At 34.9% G+C, this 21,360-nt stretch overlaps 2 protein-coding genes across 4 annotated transcripts in view; both read left to right on the plus strand.

Moving 5' to 3' along the window:
- The window catches only part of FAF1 (Fas associated factor 1), a 532,153-nt gene that overhangs the window by 200,632 nt on the left and 310,161 nt on the right, over nt 1-21,360 (plus strand). For all 3 annotated transcript variants that reach the window (XR_009258134.1, XM_058717421.1, XM_058717422.1), the window contains exon 5: nt 15,241-15,332. Coding sequence is in view for 2 of the 3 variants with exons in the window: in XM_058717421.1 (XP_058573404.1) it covers nt 15,241-15,332 (92 nt within the window). In the remaining variant the exon portion in view is untranslated. The remainder of the gene's footprint in view (nt 1-15,240; nt 15,333-21,360) is intronic.
- LOC131504744 (cytochrome b-c1 complex subunit 7-like) lies at nt 7,198-8,773 on the plus strand. The gene has a single exon (XM_058717423.1). It carries the CDS (start codon nt 8,413-8,415, stop codon nt 8,605-8,607), a length of 195 nt encoding a protein of 64 aa, XP_058573406.1. The 5' UTR covers nt 7,198-8,412; the 3' UTR covers nt 8,608-8,773.

Here is a 21,360-nt window from a genome sequence, read left to right on the forward strand (position 1 = left end):
CTCAGCACTGCCTTTGCTGCACCCCAAAGGTCTGGACTATTGTGTTTTCATTTTCATTTGCTTCCATTTATTTTTTAATTTCTTCTTTAATTTCCTGCTTAATCCATTCATTCTTTAGTAGGCTATTCTTTAACCTCCATGTATTTGAGGGCTTTCTAAATTTTTTCTTGTGGTTGACTTGAAGTTTTATAGCATTGTGATCTGAAAACATGCATGGTATGATAATTGATCTTTTAGTACTAGCTGAGGACTGATTTGTGACCCAGTAGATGATCTATTCTGGAGAATGTTCTATGTGCTCTTGAAAAGAATGTATTCTGCTGCTTTAGAATTGAATGTTCTGAATATATGTTAAATCTATCCAGTCCAGTGTGTCATTCAACACCATTGTTTCCTTGTTGAGGGTTTTCTGCTTAGATGATCTGTCCATTGTTGTAAGTGGGGTGTTAAAGTCCCCTACTATTATGATATTATTATCAATGAGTTTCTTTATGTTTGTTATTAATTCATTTATACATTTGGGTTCTGCCAAGTTGGGGCCATAAATATTCATAATTGTTAGAATCGTCTTGATTCTAACACCTTAATTGTGATATAATGTCTGTATGCATCTTTTGTTACAGTCTTTGTTTTAAAATCTAGTTTGTCTAAGTATGGCTACTCTGGTTTTCTTTTGATGTCCATTCAATCTGCAGCTGTCTTTAGGTCTAAAATGAGTCTCTCCTAGGCAGCTTATAGATGGATCTTGTTATTTTTTTTTTTTAATTTTTTTAACGTTTATTTATTTTTGAGACAGAGAGAGACAGAGCATGAACGGGGGAGGGGCAGAGAGAGAGGGAGACACAGAATCGGAAGCAGGCTCCAGGCTCCGAGCCATCAGCCCAGAGCCCGACGCGGGGCTCGAACCCACGGACCGCGAAATTGTGACCTGAGCTGAAGTCGGACGCTTAACCAACTGAGCCACCCAGGCGCCCCTCTTGTTATTTTTTTAAAAATCCATTCTTATACCCTACATCTTTTGATTGGAGCACTTAGTTCATTTATATTCAGAGTGATTATTGAAAGTTATGAATTTAGTGCCATTGTGTTACCTATAGAGTTGGTGTTTCTGGTGATGCTCTCTGGTCCTTTCTAGTTTTTCTGCTTTTGGTCATGATTTTTGTTTTCTTGTTTTTTTGTTTTTTGTTTTTTGTTTTTTTTCCACTCAAAGTGTCCCCCTTAAAATTTCTTGCAGGGCTGGGTTAGTAGTCACAGACTGCTGTAGTTTTTGTTTTTCTGTGAAACTCTTTGTCCTTCTATTCTGAATGACAGTGTTGCTGGATAGACTATTCTTGGCTGCATACTTTTCCAATTTAACATGGTGAATATATCCTGCCACTCATTTCTGGCCTGCCAATTTTCTATGGACAGATCTGCTGCAAACCTGATTTGTCTTCCCTTATAGTAAGGAGTTTTTTTCCTTGGTGCTTTCAAGATTCTTTCCTTGTTGGTGTATTTTGTGAATTTGACAATGATATGTCTTGGCAATGGCCAGCTTTTGTTGAATTTAATGAGAATTCTCTCTGCTTTTTGGATTTTGATCTCTGTGTCTTTCCTCAGATTAGGGAAGTTTTCAGCTATAATTTGTTCACATAAGCTTTCTGCCCCCTTTTCTGTTTCTTCATCTTCTGGGGATTCCTATCATACAAATGTTATAACATTTTAGTAAGTTGCTGAGGTCCCTGAGTTTACCTTTGTGATCTATTTTATTTCCCTCTTCTTTTCAGCTTCATTACTTTCTATAATTTTATCTTTTATGTCCCTAATTTGCTCCTCTGCCTCATCCATATTGGATGAGGTTTTTCCTCATCCATTGGAGGTTTTTGTGACCTCCATTTGGGTTTGCATCTCACTTACAGCTTTTTTTAATTTTGGCCTGACTAGATTTTGGTTCTTTTATCTTTGCAGAAAAGAATTCTCTGGTGTCTTCTATGCTTTTTTTAAAGCCCAGTTAGTATCCTTATAATCATTGTTTTAAATTCTAGTTCAGACTCTTAGTTATATATGTATTGATTAAATCCCTAGCCATCATTTCTTCCTAATTTCTTTCTTTCTTTCTTTCTTTCTTTCTTTCTTTCTTTCTTTCTTTCTTTCTTTCTTTCTTTCTTTCTTTCTTTCTTTCTTTCTTTCTTGAGGTGAATTCATCCATCGTGTCATTTTGGAGGAAGGAAAAAATGTAATAAAATGAAATAAAAGTTTAAAAAATTAGAAAAAATCAAATAAAGGAAGCTAGATCCTAGGTGTGTTTTGGTCTGCTTGTTAAGGGTAGCTTGATAGATAAAACAGACAAGAGAAAAGAAAAAAAAATTTAAGTAAATAAATAAGTAAATAAGTTCTCTTTCTGTATCCAAGAAAAAAACAACAAGCAAAATAGAAGAAAAAAAAAAAACCCCAAAGAACGAATGAACATACAAAAAAAAAAACAAAAACCCTAAATGAATCAGGTTTTCCCTAGAGCTGAAACTTGTAGCACTTTATGATCAGTAGACTAAGTGCCTGGAAGGGATTTGTGCTGGTCTTCTGGGGGAGGTCTTTTGCTCTGATTCTCAGGTTTACTTGCCCTAGTGGAGTGCTAGGAGCAGGGTAACTGCTCCATTCTCCACTTGGTGGCTCTGGTTAGCTCACTGGGGTTGATCAGTGTTATGCTAATGGTGAAAGTGGCTTCACCCTGTTCTCTTAGTCTCCCCGATAGGGAAGTTTCTGGACTCATAGTCTAGTGATCATTCACCCCTCCTGTGTCTCTAGTTCCATCAGCTCCCTGCCTTCCCCCATCCATGCTCGAGCTGTCTGCCTGCCAGGCAGCACCTCTCTCCAGAGTTTTATCTCCAGAGGCAACTGTGTTTCACAACCCAACACTTCAGAGACCCCTATAGCTCAGCCTGTGGTGATCCTCTGGGGAAGGGTCTCGCTTTGCTGTGGCTGGTACTGGCTTGTCCCAGAAAATGTTTGCATGACCATGTAGCAGCAGTGGCTCAGAGTTTAAGGTAAATCCCAACACACAGCCAGCGCCTTTGTTTCTATTATAGGTGAGTGGGTAGCTCTATGGCACCTACCGGGTCTTGCCTGTGGAGATCTGTATTGCCTCTACAATATGTGCTCCAAGCAGGGTAACCACTTCTCCCTGCCAGACCCAGGGGATCCTTAGTCTGTGCTGCCCACTCCCGGGCCTCCTCCCTGCTTTCTTGCCAGAGTGCTACTAGGCGCTAGCCTCGGAAACCAGACTCTTTGTTCTGCTGTTTATAAAAAACTGGCAGTATTGAAACCCTCTGCTTCTCCCCACCTCCATCAGTTGTTTTGGGGAACAGTTTTATTGTGCAGTCCCCTGCACATGTTTGCACTCTTTTTCTCTAGGTACTTTGAGGGGGAGTGTTTTTGTTGTGCGAATGGAGGCTCTGCTCAGTCTCCCCCTCTTTCTCTTCTTTGAAAAAATGGATCCCTTCTCTCTTTCATTCTGTGGCTCTTCTCTCCCCCAGTTCACCTCTGCAGACAGGTGTACCTGCCGCATTCTCTCCCTTAAATTATGCAGATTGTTCTGTTAATCCTCAGATCAATTTCCTAGTTGTTCAAAATGGTTTGATGTTGATCTAGCTGTGTTCCAGGTACAAGACAAACCTAGGATCCCCTTACTACGCTGCCATCTTAACTCTTCCCTATATTCTTATAGTTTTATTTGATATTCTCATTTGATACTACAACCAAAACTGGTAAATGATCATTTCTTAAAGGCTAGTTGCAATGTAAAATCTGAAACCACATCAGCGAAATTGTGGTATTCTGTTATATGAAAATTCACTGGAATATCTTAACTTTCACTGCATGATTTTCTAATACCATGAAATAGTCATTTGGAAAATATTGGTTCACTTAGTTATATAAATAAATGAAATATTGACAAATTGCATTATATGATATCAGTAAATCACTTTTTTTTTAAAGTTTATTTATTTTGGGAGAGAAAGTGAGTATGCACAAGAGGGGCACAGAGAGAGAGAGAGGGAGAGAATCTCAAGCAGGCTCCATCCACACTGTCAGCATGGAGCCTGGTGCAGGGTTAGAACTCACAAACTGAGATTATGACCTGAGATGAGTAAGAGTTGGTTGCTTAACCACTGAGCAACCCAGGTGCCCCAATAATTTGTTAATACCATCACTAATCTCACAGAAAAGTATTTTAAGTATGGGGAAGTTATCAAGCTCATAATAACATATACAAAGTTTTTAAAAATTTGGGATTTAGTTTGAAGCCTCAAATTTTATCATTGACCAAAAAATGTCAGATTTTTCCCTTGGGTTGACAGGCTTACTTTGTTCCTTTTTAAGAAAATGTCAAGTCTGAATAACATAATGTAATATCATTTATTCAAGTAAAAATAGTGTTCTGTGAGAAACACAGTTCATCTCACATTATAAACAAGTCCTTTTCCTCAGAACAATGATTATACTTTAATATGTAACAGAAGTGCTTTATGGGTACTTCCGGTTTCATCACACATAATATTAAATGCACTGAGATTTAATAAAGGTAACCATTTTTGTTACTTCATGGCTTTTTTTTTAAATGCAAGTATTTGGTGGTTAAGGATATAAGGACTAGGGGCGCCTGGGTGGCTCAGTCAGTTAAGCGGCCGACTTCGGCTCAGGTCATGATCTCACGGTCTGTGAGTACGAGCCCCGTGTCGGGCTCTGTGCTGACAGCTCAGAGCCTGGAGCCTGTTTCGGATTCTGTGTCTCCCTCTCTCTGACCCTCCCCCGTTCATGCTCTGTCTCTCTCTGTCTCAAAAATAAATAAACATTAAAAAAAATTAAATTTAAAAAAGGATATAAGGACTAGTAGTTTAGCTTAACACTACTTCGATTTGTGATAAAGTAGCAGGAATATTACTTAGCATTACTTTTGTACAATCAGTCTCAAGCAGTCCTAGGCATCTGTGAACTATACTTTTGAGAATCGCTGCTTTAGATCCACCCTAAAAAGTGTTGTGAAGGAGTCTAAAGAGGATCAGTCTGATATGCATGAAAATTAAGGGCCTGTCAGAATAAACTTCCACGCTCTTTAAAGGCAAACCAGTAAATGTAGATACTCATTAATGTAATTTTCATAATGAACGGCATTTAGTCAAAAATAGTAGACATGAGAAGTATCCACGTTTGACTCATAACTTGGAGAAAAATTTGAAAATAAAAATCCTTAAATGGCAAAAATAATAGAATTAACAGATGAAGATTTTAAAAACAGCTGTTTTAACTATTCTTAAGAGTTTAAAGGAAATCGAGAATGCAATGAGGAAAGAAATGAAAAATACTGAAAATTGACTAAATGGAGATTCTAAAGGATAAGATCTACTAAGAAAGAATTTACTCAAAAGAATTAAGAGGTAGATGCTGTTGAAGAAAAGATCGATTAATTTGAAGACATAACAATAAAAGCAATGCAAAATGAAGTACACACAGCAAAACTACAGGAGTGAGGTGGTAGAATGCAGCCTGAGTGGGGACAAATTGAGTGCTCTAATGTATGTATGATTAGAGTTCCTGAACTAGAGGGACTAGTAGAAAGGGAAAAATGTTAAAAGAATAGTAACACAAAACTACCCAAATTTCATGAAAAATGTAAACTCACAGACAAGTGTAAGAAACTTAGTAACTCCAAGTAGGAGTAACTCACAGGAAGCCATATCAAGACAGATCATAATAAAATTGCTGAAAATCAGTAGTACAAGAAGTTCATCCAGCAACAGTCAGACTGGTCTGTCAAAATTAAGTGCAACTGGTGGAAACCTAGAAGCATTGACAATAGGGGTGCACAAGATTCAAGGGCTAGTCTTGATGCCCTGCAATGGTTACGAGAGCAACAAGAAAACAAAGCACATGCTGCCCAGCAGCTTCTGGAAATTCCTAATCCACAACGTCAAGGAGCTTGAAGTGCTGCTGATGTGCAACAAATCTTACTGTGCAGAGATTGCTCATAATGTCTCCTCCAAGAACTGCAAAGCCATTTTGGGAAGAGTAGCCCAGCTGTCTATCAGAGTCACCAATCCCAATGCCAGGCTGCACAGTGAAGAAAATGAATAAGCGGCTTTTGTGCACATCATATTTGTGTTAATAAAAGCATAAAACTGCAAAAAATATTAATCAGAGGTGAGGAAAAAAAGACACATTGTATATAGGAAAGAGATTTAAAAATAATGACTACAGACTTATTATCAGAAGCAATGCAAGCCAGGAGACAATCAGTGATATTTTTAAGTGTTGAAGGAATAAAATGTTAACTTAGAATACTACATCCAACAAAAATATCTTTCTAAAATGAAGACAAAATAAATATATTTTTCACAAACAAAAGCTGCAAGAAATGTTAATGGAAGTTCCTTAGGCTGAAAGAAAATTATAACAGAAAATTAGATTAATACAAATAAATGAAGAACACCAGAAATTGTAAATATGTGGGTACATATGAAAATTTTTTAATTTTTAATTTTTTTAAATGATTAAAAATATATTGTGGGGTTTATGAATTATGTAGAAGTAAAGGTGTGTGGAAATATAAGTATACTGTTGTAAGACAAGTCCTATATTATTTGAAGGCAGACTGTATTAAATTAAAAATGCATATTATAAACCCTAGATCATTCACTAAAACAATGAAATACAGATAATAGTTATCAAGCCAAGGGTTAAAATAGAATGGAATATCTAAAAATACTGAATAAATTCAAATGAAGATAGAAATAGATGATAAAAAATAGGATGAATAGAAAACAAGACTGTATAGTAATTACAATTAATATAAATTAGCTTACATTCTTATTAGAAGGTAGAGATTGTGAGACTGGATAAAAAAGGAAAACCAATGATATATGTACAAGTAAACCACTTAATATATTTTTTAAAGTTTTTATTCATTTATTTTGAAAAGGAGAGATAGAGAATCCCAAGCATGCTCCAGGCTCAGCTTGGAGCCTGATGCAGGGCTCTGTCTCATGACTGCAAAATCAGTACTTGAGCTGAAATCAAAAGTCAGATGCTTAACTGATTGAGTCACCCACGCACCCCAAAACCCACTTTAAATATAAAGCATAATATTGAAATATATATATGAAAACAGTATAAATATGAATATGAATATAAATATAAACATGAAATATAAATATATGAAAACAGTATATATATGAAAACAATATATATATGTAAAAACAGTAATCAGTATTATGTTATTAATAACATTGTTACTAAATTAATATTAAATGAAGTAGACTTCTGGGCAAGAAATATGAGGGCCAAATGGAGACATTTCATGATGAAAATGGGAACTCATCACAAAGACCAAAGTATCATAAATGTGGACATGTCTAATAACAGAGTTTGAAAGCATATGAAACAAAACCTGATAGAACTGAAATGAGAAATGGACAAATCCACATTCATAGTTGGAGATGATAGCAGTCCTTTCTCATACTAATGTTCAGAACAACAGATGGCAAATATGAACAACATATCAACCAGTTTGACCTATTTGAAGTGTGTAAATTCCTCATAATTATAGCAGAATACATATTCTTTCATGTGCAGTTGGTACATTCATTAAGGCAGAAAATATACTTAGCCATAAAACAAATCACTGAAAGTTTAAAGACCATGTGAACTGTGTTCTCCGAAAACAGTGGAATGAAAATAGAAATCAAAAGTCTAGAAAATCCTGATATATTTGGAAGTTAAACAACATATTTTTAAATCATGGGTCAAAGAAAGAATCACAAAGGAAATTAGAAAATATTTTGAACTAAATTAATATGGAAAATGGCATGTCAACAATTGTTAGATGCTGACAAAGTGGTATTGAGAGGGAAATTCATGGTTCAATTGCTTAATTACAAAAGAGTTCTAAAAACAATGACCTATTTCAACTAAGAAATAGTGTTCCACTAGTTCCATTTGCACCAAGAAGTGTTCTCTCCCCTCCTTCTACTTACAGGAATAGAATTTACATTCACTCCTAAAACAGCTAAATAAACCACCCAAAAGGCTTAGAAGGAGTACTATCAGGAATAGTGTCTGCTCACAAGCTATATTGGAAAATCTCATAATTTACGAGGCTTGGATAGAGTATTCAAGGCTTCAAGGTTTTTGCATCAGTAATGGGGAATAATTAGCTTTAGATTATATACTGTTCACATGAAACCTACTGACATCTTAATATCAAGACCCAAGAGCTGTTTCTAAGTAACTTATCTGCATCCTAGACAAAGCCTAAGAATATTTATAGGAACAAAAATATTCAGCACCCATTAAGGTAAAATCCACAAAATTCAAAATTGTCAGCAGGCCTGTGATTGCAGCATCAAGCCTGTGGCAGCGTTCAATAAACTGGGGCTAATGCAAGATGGCATAATATATGGGAATGATGATATGAAAGAGACCATAAGACGGCTTCCTGAGAACTTTTACAACAACAGGATGTTTCACATTAAGAGAGCATTGGACCTGACCATGAAGCAGCAGATTGTGCCTAAAGAGCATTGGACAAAATGTGAAGAGTATAAATTCTACCTTGAACCGTATCTGAAATGAGTTATTTGGGAAAGAAAAGAGAGAGAAGAATGGGCAAGGAAATAATCATGGAGTTGATATCTGTGGTTGTAACTGTCTTCCAAATATAATTTTTTAATGTTTGTTTATTCTTGAGAGAGATACAGAGCATTAGTTGGGGGCGGGGACGGGGAGGAGTGGGGGCAGAGAGAGATGAAGACACAGAATCCAATGCAGGCTCCAGGCTCTGAGTCGTCAGCACAGACACTGACACAGGGCTCGAACCCGTGAACCATGAGATCATGACCTGAACCAAAGTCACACGCTCACCCGACTAAGCCACCCAGGTGCCTCTGTCTTACAAATATTTTTTAAGAAGTTGGATAAACATGAAGCATACAATTAGAACCATTTGAGCTACAAATGTATTACTTTAAATGTCTATTGTAATTATAAAAATAAAAAGATACGAAAGATTTCAAATCATAAGTCATTGGAAATGTTAAAAATGATCCAAATTGAGTATCTGGAGATGAAGACCATGATGTCTGAGATGAAAAATTTACCAGATGGCATTAACAGATTAGACATTCAAGAAGAAAAGATTAATAAATTTGAGGGCATCATATTACAAACCAATTTGGAAAGGAGTTTGGCAGTTTCCTACAAACTTAAAAATATACTGACCATTCTTCATTTAGGTATTTACCCAAGAGAAAAAAAAGCATATGTCCTTCAAGACATGTACATTATTGTTCATGGCAATTTATTTCTAAAAGCACCAAACTGTAGAAAACCTCATATGCTCGTAAGCCAGTGGATGGGTAAACACTGTGGTATACCTATGCTTAGTAATAAAAGAAATGCACTATTGTTACACACAACAATGTGAGAGAAGCTCAGACTACTTTGAAAGAAGCCAGATTTCAAAATTATATATTCTGCAATTTCATTTATGTAAAATTCTAGATAATTCTCAATAAACCATTGTTACAGAAATCAAAATCCTCAATTCTCTGGGGATGAAGTTAGGATAGTGTAGATGAGTTACCAAGTGGCATAAGAAAACTTTGCAGGGGTCATGGATAAATTTACAATCTTGATTATGATGGTAGTTTTACTTTTTGAATATATTTGTCAAAACTTGTGAGATTGTAGATTTTAAATATATGCAGTTTATTTTATGTCAATCATAATAAAGCTGTTAAAGTTTTTTTTTAAAGAGCAAATAAAATCCAAAGTAAGTATAGAAGGAAACAAATTATATATGTGTATACACACACACAGAAATTAACAAAGCAGAAAATAGAAGAAGAATGAACAAAAAATAAAACTTCAAGCTGTTTTTTTTTTGAGCGATGAATAAAATTGATAATTTACTTGATACTGCGAATAAGAACAAAAGACCCACAAACTTATTCATATTGGAAATGAAAGGAACCTGTAGACATTAAATAGGTTGTAAGGCAACATGAAGAACAAATTTATGCCAGTAAATTAATGTTTGGCAGACTTTAAGAAGCTATAAAAATTATATTAAAGGTACAAATTATAGTTGACAGAAGAATATTATAAAATCTGAATAGATGTACATCAGTTATTTAAATTGAATTGACAATCAAAGTCTTCCCACAAAGAAAATCTGGTATTAGATGGCTTCACTGGTAAAGTCTATCTAATATTTAAGGAAGAAATACTAGCAATCATTCATAAATCAAGGATGAAATATTGTCTAATTCATTTTGTGAAATCAGCATTATTCTAATACCAAAACCAGACAAAGGCATTATTGTAAAAGAAAGCTACAGACCAATATTTCTCACAATTATAGAGGGAGAAATCCTTTACAAAGTATTTGCAAGTTGAATTCAGTAAAATGTAATAAAATATACACATACGTATATAATATACCTCATGGTCAAGTAAGTTTAGCCAGGAAAGCAAATCTTATTTAACAGCTTATAATTTATTCTTGTAATCCACCATATTAGAATAATAAATGAGAAAATTTATCTGATCATTACAGTAGGTGGAGGAGAAAGCATTTAATACCCATTCATGTTGTTAAAAAAACAAAACAACTAAACTCACAACTAGTAAGAATAGAAAGAAACTTTGTCAACCTCATAAAGCACATTGATGAAGAACATATAACTAATGTAATACTTCATAATTAAAGGCTAAATTCTTGACTCCTAAGATCAAGAACAATGCAAGGTCCACTCTAAAACATCTATTCAGCGCTTTGTAGAAGACATGCAAATAGCCAGTAAGCACACAAAAAGGTGTCCAGTGTTAGTTATTATTAATCTTCAGGGAATATAAATTAAAGCCACAGTTCAAAACCACGCCCACTGGAAAGGCTAAAATACAAAAAGAAAGTTCTTATTCATAGTAATATGTGGCAACGGGAACTTTGGTGGAGTGCATGATGGTATAATCACTTTGGAAAAGTTTGGCAGTTTTTTATAAAGTTGATCATACAATCTAACATTCCATTCTTAGGTATTTATTCAAGAAAAATCAACACATATTTACAAAAGAGTTTTCACAATAAGTTCATAGTAGCTTTTTTTTGCAGTAAGGAAAAAAAACAGAAACAACCCAGATGGTCATCAGCTGGTGAATGTATAAACATTGTGCTCTGTCCATATGTATTTTCTTTGCTGCTGTGTAACAAAGGCTGCAATTAGTATGTTACCTCAAGGCTCAATTAGGGAAGTGTATACACTTTTGCGATTACTAATGTGGTTGCTGACAGGATTTATTTCCATGTGGGCTGTTGAACTGAGAGACTCAGCTCTTCACTCACTCTTGGTTGGAGGCTTCTCTCCCTTCCTTATTATGTTTGTCTCTCCATATACCAATTCAAAACAAGACAGTTGGTTTCATCAGAGTGAACAAGTAAAGGGCAAGAGAGAGTGTGCTAAGAAGATGGAAACTGTAGTTTTGTAACCTATCTCAGAAGTCCACATCCCATCACCATTATTATATTGTCTTCATTAGAAGTAACTTGGTACAGCCCATGCTCACAGGCAGGGAATTACAAAGGACATGAATACCATGAGGTGGAGAGCATTGAAAGCCATTTCAGAAGCTGCCTATCTTACAATATAATAGAATACTACTAAACAATGAAAAAGAACTTTATTGGTACACACAGAAATATAGGTGAAGATCAAAAACATTATGCAGAGCAAAAGAACCCAGACATAAAAGATAACAGACAAAACTCATCTTTAGAGTAAGAAGGAAGAAGATCCATGGTTGGGTAGGGTTAGGTTTTTGTTTCAAAGAGGTATGAGTACCTTTTTGTGACATAGGAAATGTTCTTTATCTTAATTGTGGCAGTGGTTGCACTGGTGTATATATTTATCAAAACTCATGAGTGAGTTTTATTATATGTAAATCATAATCTAAGTTGGGATTTTGAAAAGTATGCTATTGAATTCAACGGCTTTTTTAAAAAAAAACTTTTTCTAGTTTTATTGAGATATAATTGATAAGCAACACTGTATAAGTTTAAGGTGTACATCATAATGACTTACATATATTGCAAAATGATTACCATTATGAGCTTAGTTAACATCCATCATCTCATGTAAATACAAAAAAAAAAAAGCTTTTTCTCTTTGTGATAGGAATTCTTAGGATTTACTCTCTTAACAACTTCAGAATGTAGCATACAGTAATGTTAACTATAGTCATCATGTTATATATTACATCCCTAGTGCTTATTTGTATAATAACTGGAAGTTCTACCATTGACCACTTTTGTCCCATTCCCCAACTCCCTACTTCTGGTTACTATAATCTGGTCTTTTTCCTTTGAGTTTCTTTTCTTTTCTTTTTCTTTTTTTTTTGGATTCCCCATGTAGTTGAGTTATACAGTATTATTAGTCTTTCTATGTCTGACTTCTTTGACTTAGCATAATGCCTTCAAGGTCCCATGTTGTCAAAAATGGCAGAATTTCCTTCCTTTTTTTAATGATTGAATAATATTGAAATGTATATATGCATAACAACCTCTTTATCCATTGATCCGTCAGTGGACACTTAGGTTGCTTCCATATTTTGGAAGATATTGGATATTCCATATGGAAGATATTCCATATTTTGGAAGCATTGTAGATAATGCTGCTATGAACATAAGGGTGCAGATATCTCTTTGACATAGTGTTTTTATTTCCTTTGGATATATTGTTGGATCATATGATAGTTCTATTTTTAATTTTTTGAGGACCCTCCATGCTGTTTTCTATAGTGGTTGTACTAATTTATAGTCCTACCAACGGTGTCCTTTTCTCCACATTTTTGCTGGCATTTGATAACAGCCATTCTAATAGACATGAGGTGATATCTCACTGTGGTTTTGACTTGTGTTTCCCTAATAATTTGTGATGTTGGGCACTTTTTTGTGTACCTATAGACCATTTGTATATCTTTTTTAGAAAAATATCTATTCAGGACCTTGGCCCATTTTTAATTGTGTGTGTTGCTGTTGTATTGTGAGCTCTTTATATATTTTGGGTAGTAACTCCTATCAGTTTGCAAATTCAGTGGACTGTTCTTGATGACATCTATATTATCTTCACATTTTTCAGGTAACATACCAGGGTGCTATAGTGTCAGTGCTATGTTGTGTTAAGATCTTTGGTATCAGGTAGACCCAGATATGAATACTGCCTCTGAAACTTGCTGCATTCTAGTGCTTCATTGACCTGAATTATTTCAGATATCCCTGAAACAATAACTACTGTCTATTGGCAACCTATACTGGCCAGGCACTATGCTAAACATTTATGTGTGTATTACCTTAGTTAATACAATCAAAATAACTAACATTTTTATAGTCCCTTGTGTATATTGGGTACATACTGATACAAAACATTTCCCATGCCTTTACGTGATTTGACCCCAATGAAGGGTTGATAGTATAATTATCCCCATGTCACAGAAGAAATTGAGACCAACAGAGAATAAATTTTTAAAATATGAGGAACTCAGTTTGTTGTCAAGATTCTGGTTTTGTTTTCTGTTCCTTTCTACCAGGAATTATTTATGTGTTACCTAAGCTTGCTGCAAAGAGTAACTGGGTCTTCAACTTAAAATCTCTTTTTGTTTTTCCTTTAAGAAACTTCTTTTAGGTTATGAATGCTGAGTGTCTCCAAGAGTCTAAGTGGAAGGTGTCAGGTGAAGATCGGTTTCTAAGAGGAAAGCACTGGGCAGACTTATAAGAGCATAAGCCCAGTTCCAGACAAGTACTGTTCTAGAAATACCAACCTTAACCACAAGCGAAAATACAATGTTTATATGTATTTGATATAAAAAGTATGGCTCATTTTTCTACTATTTCCATAAACGGAACAATATTTTATCAGCAGTGACGTTTTCGAAGGCCAAGGTTGATAAAGTTTGTGCTTGTAAAATATATTGTGATGTTTAATCACTAATCAAAAGTGCCCAGATAGGAATTTTCTTTGGGGAAGTAAAACCATGTCACGAAGGCCATGAAGTTTTTGATTGTAGCATTGCTTACTTTGGCAACTGTGTTTCTATAGTACTTGGGTAGCATAAGCTTCCTCTCCCCACCCCCCACCGGCCACCATTTTTTCCTTTATCAGCATGGAATTATTTTTCCTCTTTTAATATATGACATAATCAGTTCTTTCAGTATTCATTCACTTATTACAAATGGGATTGAACCTAAAAGTATAGACTAGCACCAACATAATAAAAGTTAAATACTTGTAATCTTTGTACATTCTGATTCAACAATCTATAGTTCCAGAAATTAGCTGATTGATTTACATGTAGACTTGATTCCTGAAAAATGATTTGTGGGGCACTGGGAAAACTTTGATTCCTCACTGTTTTTCATTAGCATCATGTTCATTTTTGCTTTTTATCTTTAAGTCTTTTGTCTTCACTGAATAGAGTAACCTTTGGTTTGGCTCTCTTTCATAAACCAACTCTCCTTCAGGCTGAGTTTAAGTTTTCTCTCTCTCATTAAAGCCTTCTCTATTTATCCAACATATTTTTTTTTCTTTTTTGAAATTCTGTTGCCTTTCTCTTTAAAACAATGTAAGTTTTCTTCTAGATTATGTACATTAGCTTTATTTTTTCAGTTGCTTTTGTGGATGTTATCTCTTTTTATCTTTGGGCCCTGGAAATAGTTAAGAATAGCAATATTATTCCCCATTTTATGATGCAAAACCTAAGAATGGATATTTTATTTTTTTCAAGATAAGACTTTAATCCAAATCTTCATTCCAAAATCTGCTTTCCTTCTATAATACCTCAAGTTTTATACTTTACCTGCTATTCCTACCACATGCTGAGCATTTAGTGGTATTGTCAGTTGATTGGTTTAAAACAGATTATTTACCCCCAATCACTGATAACTATTTCTTTTAAAAAGATATGCAGTTAATTAACTAGTTAATTAATTGTAGAGTCTTTTATCAGAATTAATCTTGAAGCCTAAGTTCTCAAAGGGACATTTTATTTGATCAAGATTTGAAGTTTGGACTATGGAAATTTTTCTTATTTATTCATCAGAGAAATGTCACTGACTGTGCACCATATGCTTACTATTAAAGCTAGCCCTGGATATAGACAAGTGATGATCGCATTATTTTGTTAGTAATATTCAGTCTTTTCTTATTTATACAGGAGAGATTAAACAGATTCTAGAAAATGAACTTCAGATACCTGTGTCTAAAATGCTGTTAAAAGGCTGGAAGACCGGAGATGTGGAAGACAGTGTGAGTTTCTTAATTGCCTAAAATAAAAGAATATGAAGTTATACAATTGACTAAATGATGTATTAAAAAAATGGTTTTTATTAGTTTTTATTACATATGACAGAAGTAGATTTTGGTAAAATAGTAACTTAGTTTAAAGAATCAGCAAACAGTGTTTTTCAAGTGAAAACATTTTCATGATAAACTAGCAGTAGTTTTGAATGAGTTAGGTATGTAATTGAAAACGGTATATAGCATATTTTTCATATTTCTAACTGTTATATAGGAGTTAGTTTGGCATTCTTTTTGAGAGCCTTTACTTTTTTCTCAAACCTCATAGGGTGTCATTAAGTACCCTGGAACAATAATGTACTAAACAATTACTTATTGACCTGAAGGAAGTCACATACAATGTATATATATATATGCCAAATATTGATAATAGAACAGAGATAATAATAGCAAATTTTTTAAATTTGGAAAATTTAAATGGTGAGAATCATTGTTTACTTGGATAGTGGGAAGTGCATGGAATGAATTGTATTTTAAGAATTTTCATAAAGTGTTGCCATTATAAGGCAGTAGTTACTATTCTTAAGGACCCAGCAGCAGCCTCAGGTATTAAATTTCATACACTTTTTCTTTGACAGAGAAAGTGGGGACAGATGGAAAGGAAATGAATTAACTCTAAAGTTTTAGATGTTTGAGGTAGAAATAATTATCAAATCTTTTCATACTAGTTATTAACTTGATATTTCAGTATCTAGGCATAAACATAGAATCTTCAATTTTTGGTTCAGTTCTTTGTCAGTGACTTCTGGTAGACATTGTGCTTGTAAATATCTATATGTGAGTTCATTTGGTATATGGAGATGTTCTGAGTATTTAAATAAGATATTTACATGAATTTCACATTAGCAAGGTATTTATAGGTTTAGGTTTAAGTTAGTGATGTACTGTTCTAGGGGTCAGCAACCTTTTTCTATACAGAAACAGGTTGTAAATCTTTTAGGCTTTGTGGGCAATATAGTCTCCCTTGCAGCTACTCAATTCTGTGTCATAGTGTGAAAGGAGCCACAGGCCATATGTGAAAATGTGAAACGCTACTGTGTTCCAATAAATCTTTATGGATGCAGAAATTTTAATTTTATATAATTTCACATACTACGAAATGCTTTTTTAAAATTTTCAACCATTTAAAAATGTAAAAATTATTCTTAACTTACAGGCCATATATAAAGAGGCAATGACCTAGATTTGTCCCATAGGCATAGTTTGCTGACCCCTGGTGGGTGCTATATGGCTGTTGTAATTGAAACATAGGTTAAAAAAATAAAAAGAAGTGCTGCCTGAGTAAATCAACAACCTTGGCAGAAATAAAACACGAAAATGCATTAGTTTATATAGCTGTATCATTTATCTGTTCATTTACTGAGAAGCCTATGGATATGAATCAGTTGTACATGGCGTTTTCAGTAGTTTGTAAAGAGAAAGACAATTATTTTGAAAATGTTCTTAAAGCTATCTGTTCTAATATTTGAACATAGTCTTTTGTTACCAACAATATTTTCAGTTTCTGTATACTCTTTTCCCAAGATGATTTCTGATATTCCTATGCCATTAATTTTCTGATTGCTCCCGAATGTATATTTCCAGGTTATACTGTTGTGAATTCATTTATCCAAATTGGTAATTCACTTTTGTACTTGCATACCTTATTAACATCTTTAAGTTAACATGTTTAAAATGGGGCTCTTGGTTTTTCTTCCCATGCCATTTCTCTATCAGTTTCCCTCCAATAAATGGCAGCACTGTATAGCCACTAATGAATACAAAAATATGGGCATCCAGTCTTTTCCCATTTCAAATAACACCTAATCCTTTGGTAAGTGCTATAACATCTGTCTCCAAAATATACCTCAACTGTGGTCACATTTCAGTATTTTTATTCCACTGCCTAATCCAAGCCATTAGCATCTCATGCCTGGATCAATGCAATAGCTTCATCATTGTTTTCCCAGCATTTTTCTTGAGTTCTTCCTTACATTCTCCACATAGCAGCCAGAGTGATCTTTTAAAAACATAAATTGAATTATATAACTCTGCTGTTAAAACATAGTTTTTCATTGCACTTTAAATAAAACTCGCCGTGGTTCAAAAGGCATTGTATTATTTACCCACTGTTCACCTCTACAACCTTTAGCCTTCCTTTTACCCTCACTTTACATGATGCAGCCATAGAAACCTCCTTTTAATTCTTCTAATAGGCCCAAGCCCTTTATGTCTTTACCTGTCCCTTTAACTGCTTGGAATGCTTTATCCCCAATTCTTCATATGAGTACCTCTATTTCATCCTTCAAGTCTCAGTTTAAACATTAGTTTCTCTAACAGGCCTCTGTATAAAACTAGGTTCCCATCCCAGCATTCTCCATCATAGTACCTTGAGCAAATGTTTGTGGAATGAATGAAGGAATGAATGAATAAAAGTATCCATTTATTTAATTATGCCATGTGTGGTTTGAGAGGGAAGATTCAGTGGAAAATCTATGGATGATAGCATAGCAAAAGGTAGTAGTTACCATCCAAATGATAAGAGTATTTACAGTAATCCACCAAGTAAAAAAATGAAAGATGAAAAGGTAAAAATAACTTTCCTGTGTATGCATGTGTTTTGCTTGCATGTTAGCTCTGTAAAGGTCACACATCAATTTCAAAAGGGCTTACACATATTTTAAAGATTCAGAACATAAAGGTTTCTGTACAGATTGTAAACTTATGAGTAATTGCCTAACATAATATTTTTGCAGACCATGCATTACAAACCATTAATGGGTTGTAAAGTGACATGAGTGGGTTATAGCCCACATTAAAAAACCAAATAGAATAGAAGATGTCAGAGTATTTTGCAAACAGTAAGGGTAAGTATTTTTATTTATTTAACAGATAGCTAATATGAGTCAACAGTAAATCCCAGTGTCCTTGTATACTTATAGTAAGATGGACCTTCTTGGAGTGGGATCAAGAATGAATTCTATACTTGGGTAAGATCAGCCTCCCTATGTGTCTCTACTTTCATCTGTAGGGTTAAGAGAGATTCCCAGACATCGCACCCCACCTTGCTTTCCAACACTTTCAGCCTGGACATTATTATTTGATTGTACCACAACTAATTTCATTACATCTCTTCCTGCTGTTTATGCTGGTCACTACAAGGAGTTTAAGATTCTCATATCATCCCTCACTAAAATTTCCATAGCTCACATCTGTCTCTAGCCTTTTCCTCTACAATGCCTGGGACCCTGTGTTATTCCCTGTGGAACTAATTTTATTATTAGCAAAATTCCTTCTGTTGTCAACCTCTTCCCTGCACATTCCCTCCACCATCTTCCTCTGACTGAAATCTGCCTTCCTGAGGACATTGTTTCTTTGTAGCCTTCTCCGTGTTCATTGCTTTTCCTTAGCAGCCATCATAACAGTGGACTAACTGGTAAAATATGTGTCCTTATTGCTCCTCATTTCCACTTCTGGACCTTTATCAGTCCTTCTCTAAAAATCTTCAGCTTTGAATTTGATGTCAAAAGATCATCACCTACTTATTGAGGTGTTTCCCCTCATTTCCTGATTGGTCTAGAATTGCTCTCTGTCTTCTTTTTTTTTAATGTCATGCAGTATGTATGTATTTTTTTAAATTTACATCCAAGTTAGTTAGCATGTAGTGCAATAATGATTATAAGAGTAGAATCCTGTGATTTATCCCCTACATATAACACCTAGTGCTCATCCCAACAAGTATCTTCCTTAATGCCCCTTGCCCACTTAGCCCTTCCCCCCACCCACAACCCCTCCAGCAACCCTCAGTTCTTTCTCTATATTTGAGTCTCTTATGTTTTGTCCCCCTCCTTGTTTTTATATTATTTTTCTTCCCTTCCCTTATGTTCATCTGTTTTGTATCTTAAATTCCACACGAGTGAAATTATATGATATTTGTCTTTCTCTGACTAATTTTGCTTAGCATAATGCACTTTGCTTCCATCCACGTTGATGCACATGGCAGGATTTCATTCTTTTTTGATTGTCAAGTAATACTCCATTTTGTGTATACACACACACACACACACAACACACAGTGGGCTCTTTCCCACTTGTTCTCTTAGCCAACAATGGCCATTATTGATAGCACTGCTATAAACATTGGGGTGGATGTGACCCTTCGAAACAGCACACCTGTATCCTTTGAATAAATACTTAGTAGTGCAATTGTTGGGATGTAGGGTAGTTCTATTATTAATTTTTTGAGGAACTTCATACCGTTTTCCACAGTGGCTACACCAGTTCGCATTCCCACTATCAGTGCAAAAGAGATCTTTCTCTACATCCTTGCCAACATCTGTCATTGCCTGCATTGTTAATTTTAGTCATTCTGACAGGTGTGAGGTGGTATCTTATTGTGGTTTTGATTTGTATTTCCCCCCCTTTTTTTTTAATTACATTTCCTTGATGATGAGTGGTGTTCGGCATTTTTTCATGTGTCTGATAGCCATCTGGATGTCTTCTTTGGAAAAGTGCCTATTCATGTCTTTTGCCCATTTCTTCACTAGATTATTTGTTTTTTGAGTATTGAGTTTGATAAATTCTTTATAGATTTTGGATACCAACCCTTTATCTGTCATTTGCAAATATCTTCTCCCATTCCTTTGGTTGCCTTTTAGTTTTGCTGATTGTTTCCTTCATCATGCAGAAGCTTTTTATTTTTATGAGTTCCCAATAGTTTATTTTTGCTTTTATTTCCCTTGCTTCTGGAGATGTGTTAAGAAGTTGCTGCAGCCAAGGTCAAAGAGGTTTTTGCCTGCTTTCTCCTTGAGGATTTTGATGGCTTCCTGTCTTATGTTTAGGTCTTTCATCCATTTTGAGTTTGTTTTTGTGTGTGGTGTAAGAAAGTGGTCCAGGTTCATTCTTCACGTTGCTGTCCAGTCTTCCCAGCATCATTTGCTGAAGAGACTGTCTTTATTCCATTGGATATTTGTTCCTGCTTGTCAAAGATTAGTTGGTCATACATTTGTGGGTCCATTTCTGGGTTCTCTATTCTGTTTGACTGGTCTAAGTGTCTGTTTTTGAGCCAGTACTATACTGTCTTGATGACTACAGCTTTGTAATACATCCGGAATTGTGATGCCTCCAGCTTTGGTTTTCTTTTTCAGGATTGTTTTGGCTCCTCGGGGTCTTTTCTGGTTCCATACACATTTTAGGATTGTTTGTTCCAGCTCTGAAGAATGCTGGTGTTTTTTTTGATAGGGATTTTATTGAATATGTATATTGCTTTAGGTAGTATCAACATTTTAACAATATTTGTTCTTCCAATCCATAAGCATGGAATATTTTTCCATTTTTTTGTGTCTTCTTCAATTTCTCTCATAAGCGTTCTACAGTTTTCAGTGTATAGATTTTTCACTTCTTTGGTTAGGTTTATTCCCAAATGTTTTATGGTTTTGGGTGCAATTGTAAATGGGATTTTTCCCTTAATTTCTCTTTCTGTTGTTTCATTATTGGTGGATAGAAATGCAACCGATTTCTTTGCATTGATTTTATATCTTGCAACTTTGCTGATTTCATGGGTCAGTTCTGGCAAGTTTTTGGTGGAATCTTTTGGGTTTTCCACATAGAATATCATATGGTCTGTGAAGAGTGAAAGTTTGACACTCTCCTTGCCAATCTGGATGCCTTTTATTTCCTTTTGTTGTCTGATGCTGAGGCTAAGACTTCCAATAGTGTGTTGAATAACAGTGGTGAGAGTGTACTTCCCTGTCATGTTCCTGACCTTAGAGAGAAAGCGCTCAGTTTTTTCCCCATTGAGGATGAGATTAGCGTTGGGTCGTTCAAATATGGCTTTTATGATCTTGAGGTATGATCCTTGTATCCCTACTTTCTTGAGGGTTTTTATCAAGAAAGGATGCTGTATTTTGTCAAATGCTTTCTCTGCATCTAATGAAAGGATCATGTGGTTCTTATTCTTTCTTTTGTTAAGGTGATGTGTCACATTGATTGATTTGCA

This window comes from Neofelis nebulosa, chromosome 2 (genome assembly GCF_028018385.1).
Source record: "Neofelis nebulosa isolate mNeoNeb1 chromosome 2, mNeoNeb1.pri, whole genome shotgun sequence".
Classification (NCBI taxonomy): Eukaryota; Metazoa; Chordata; class Mammalia; order Carnivora; family Felidae; genus Neofelis; species Neofelis nebulosa.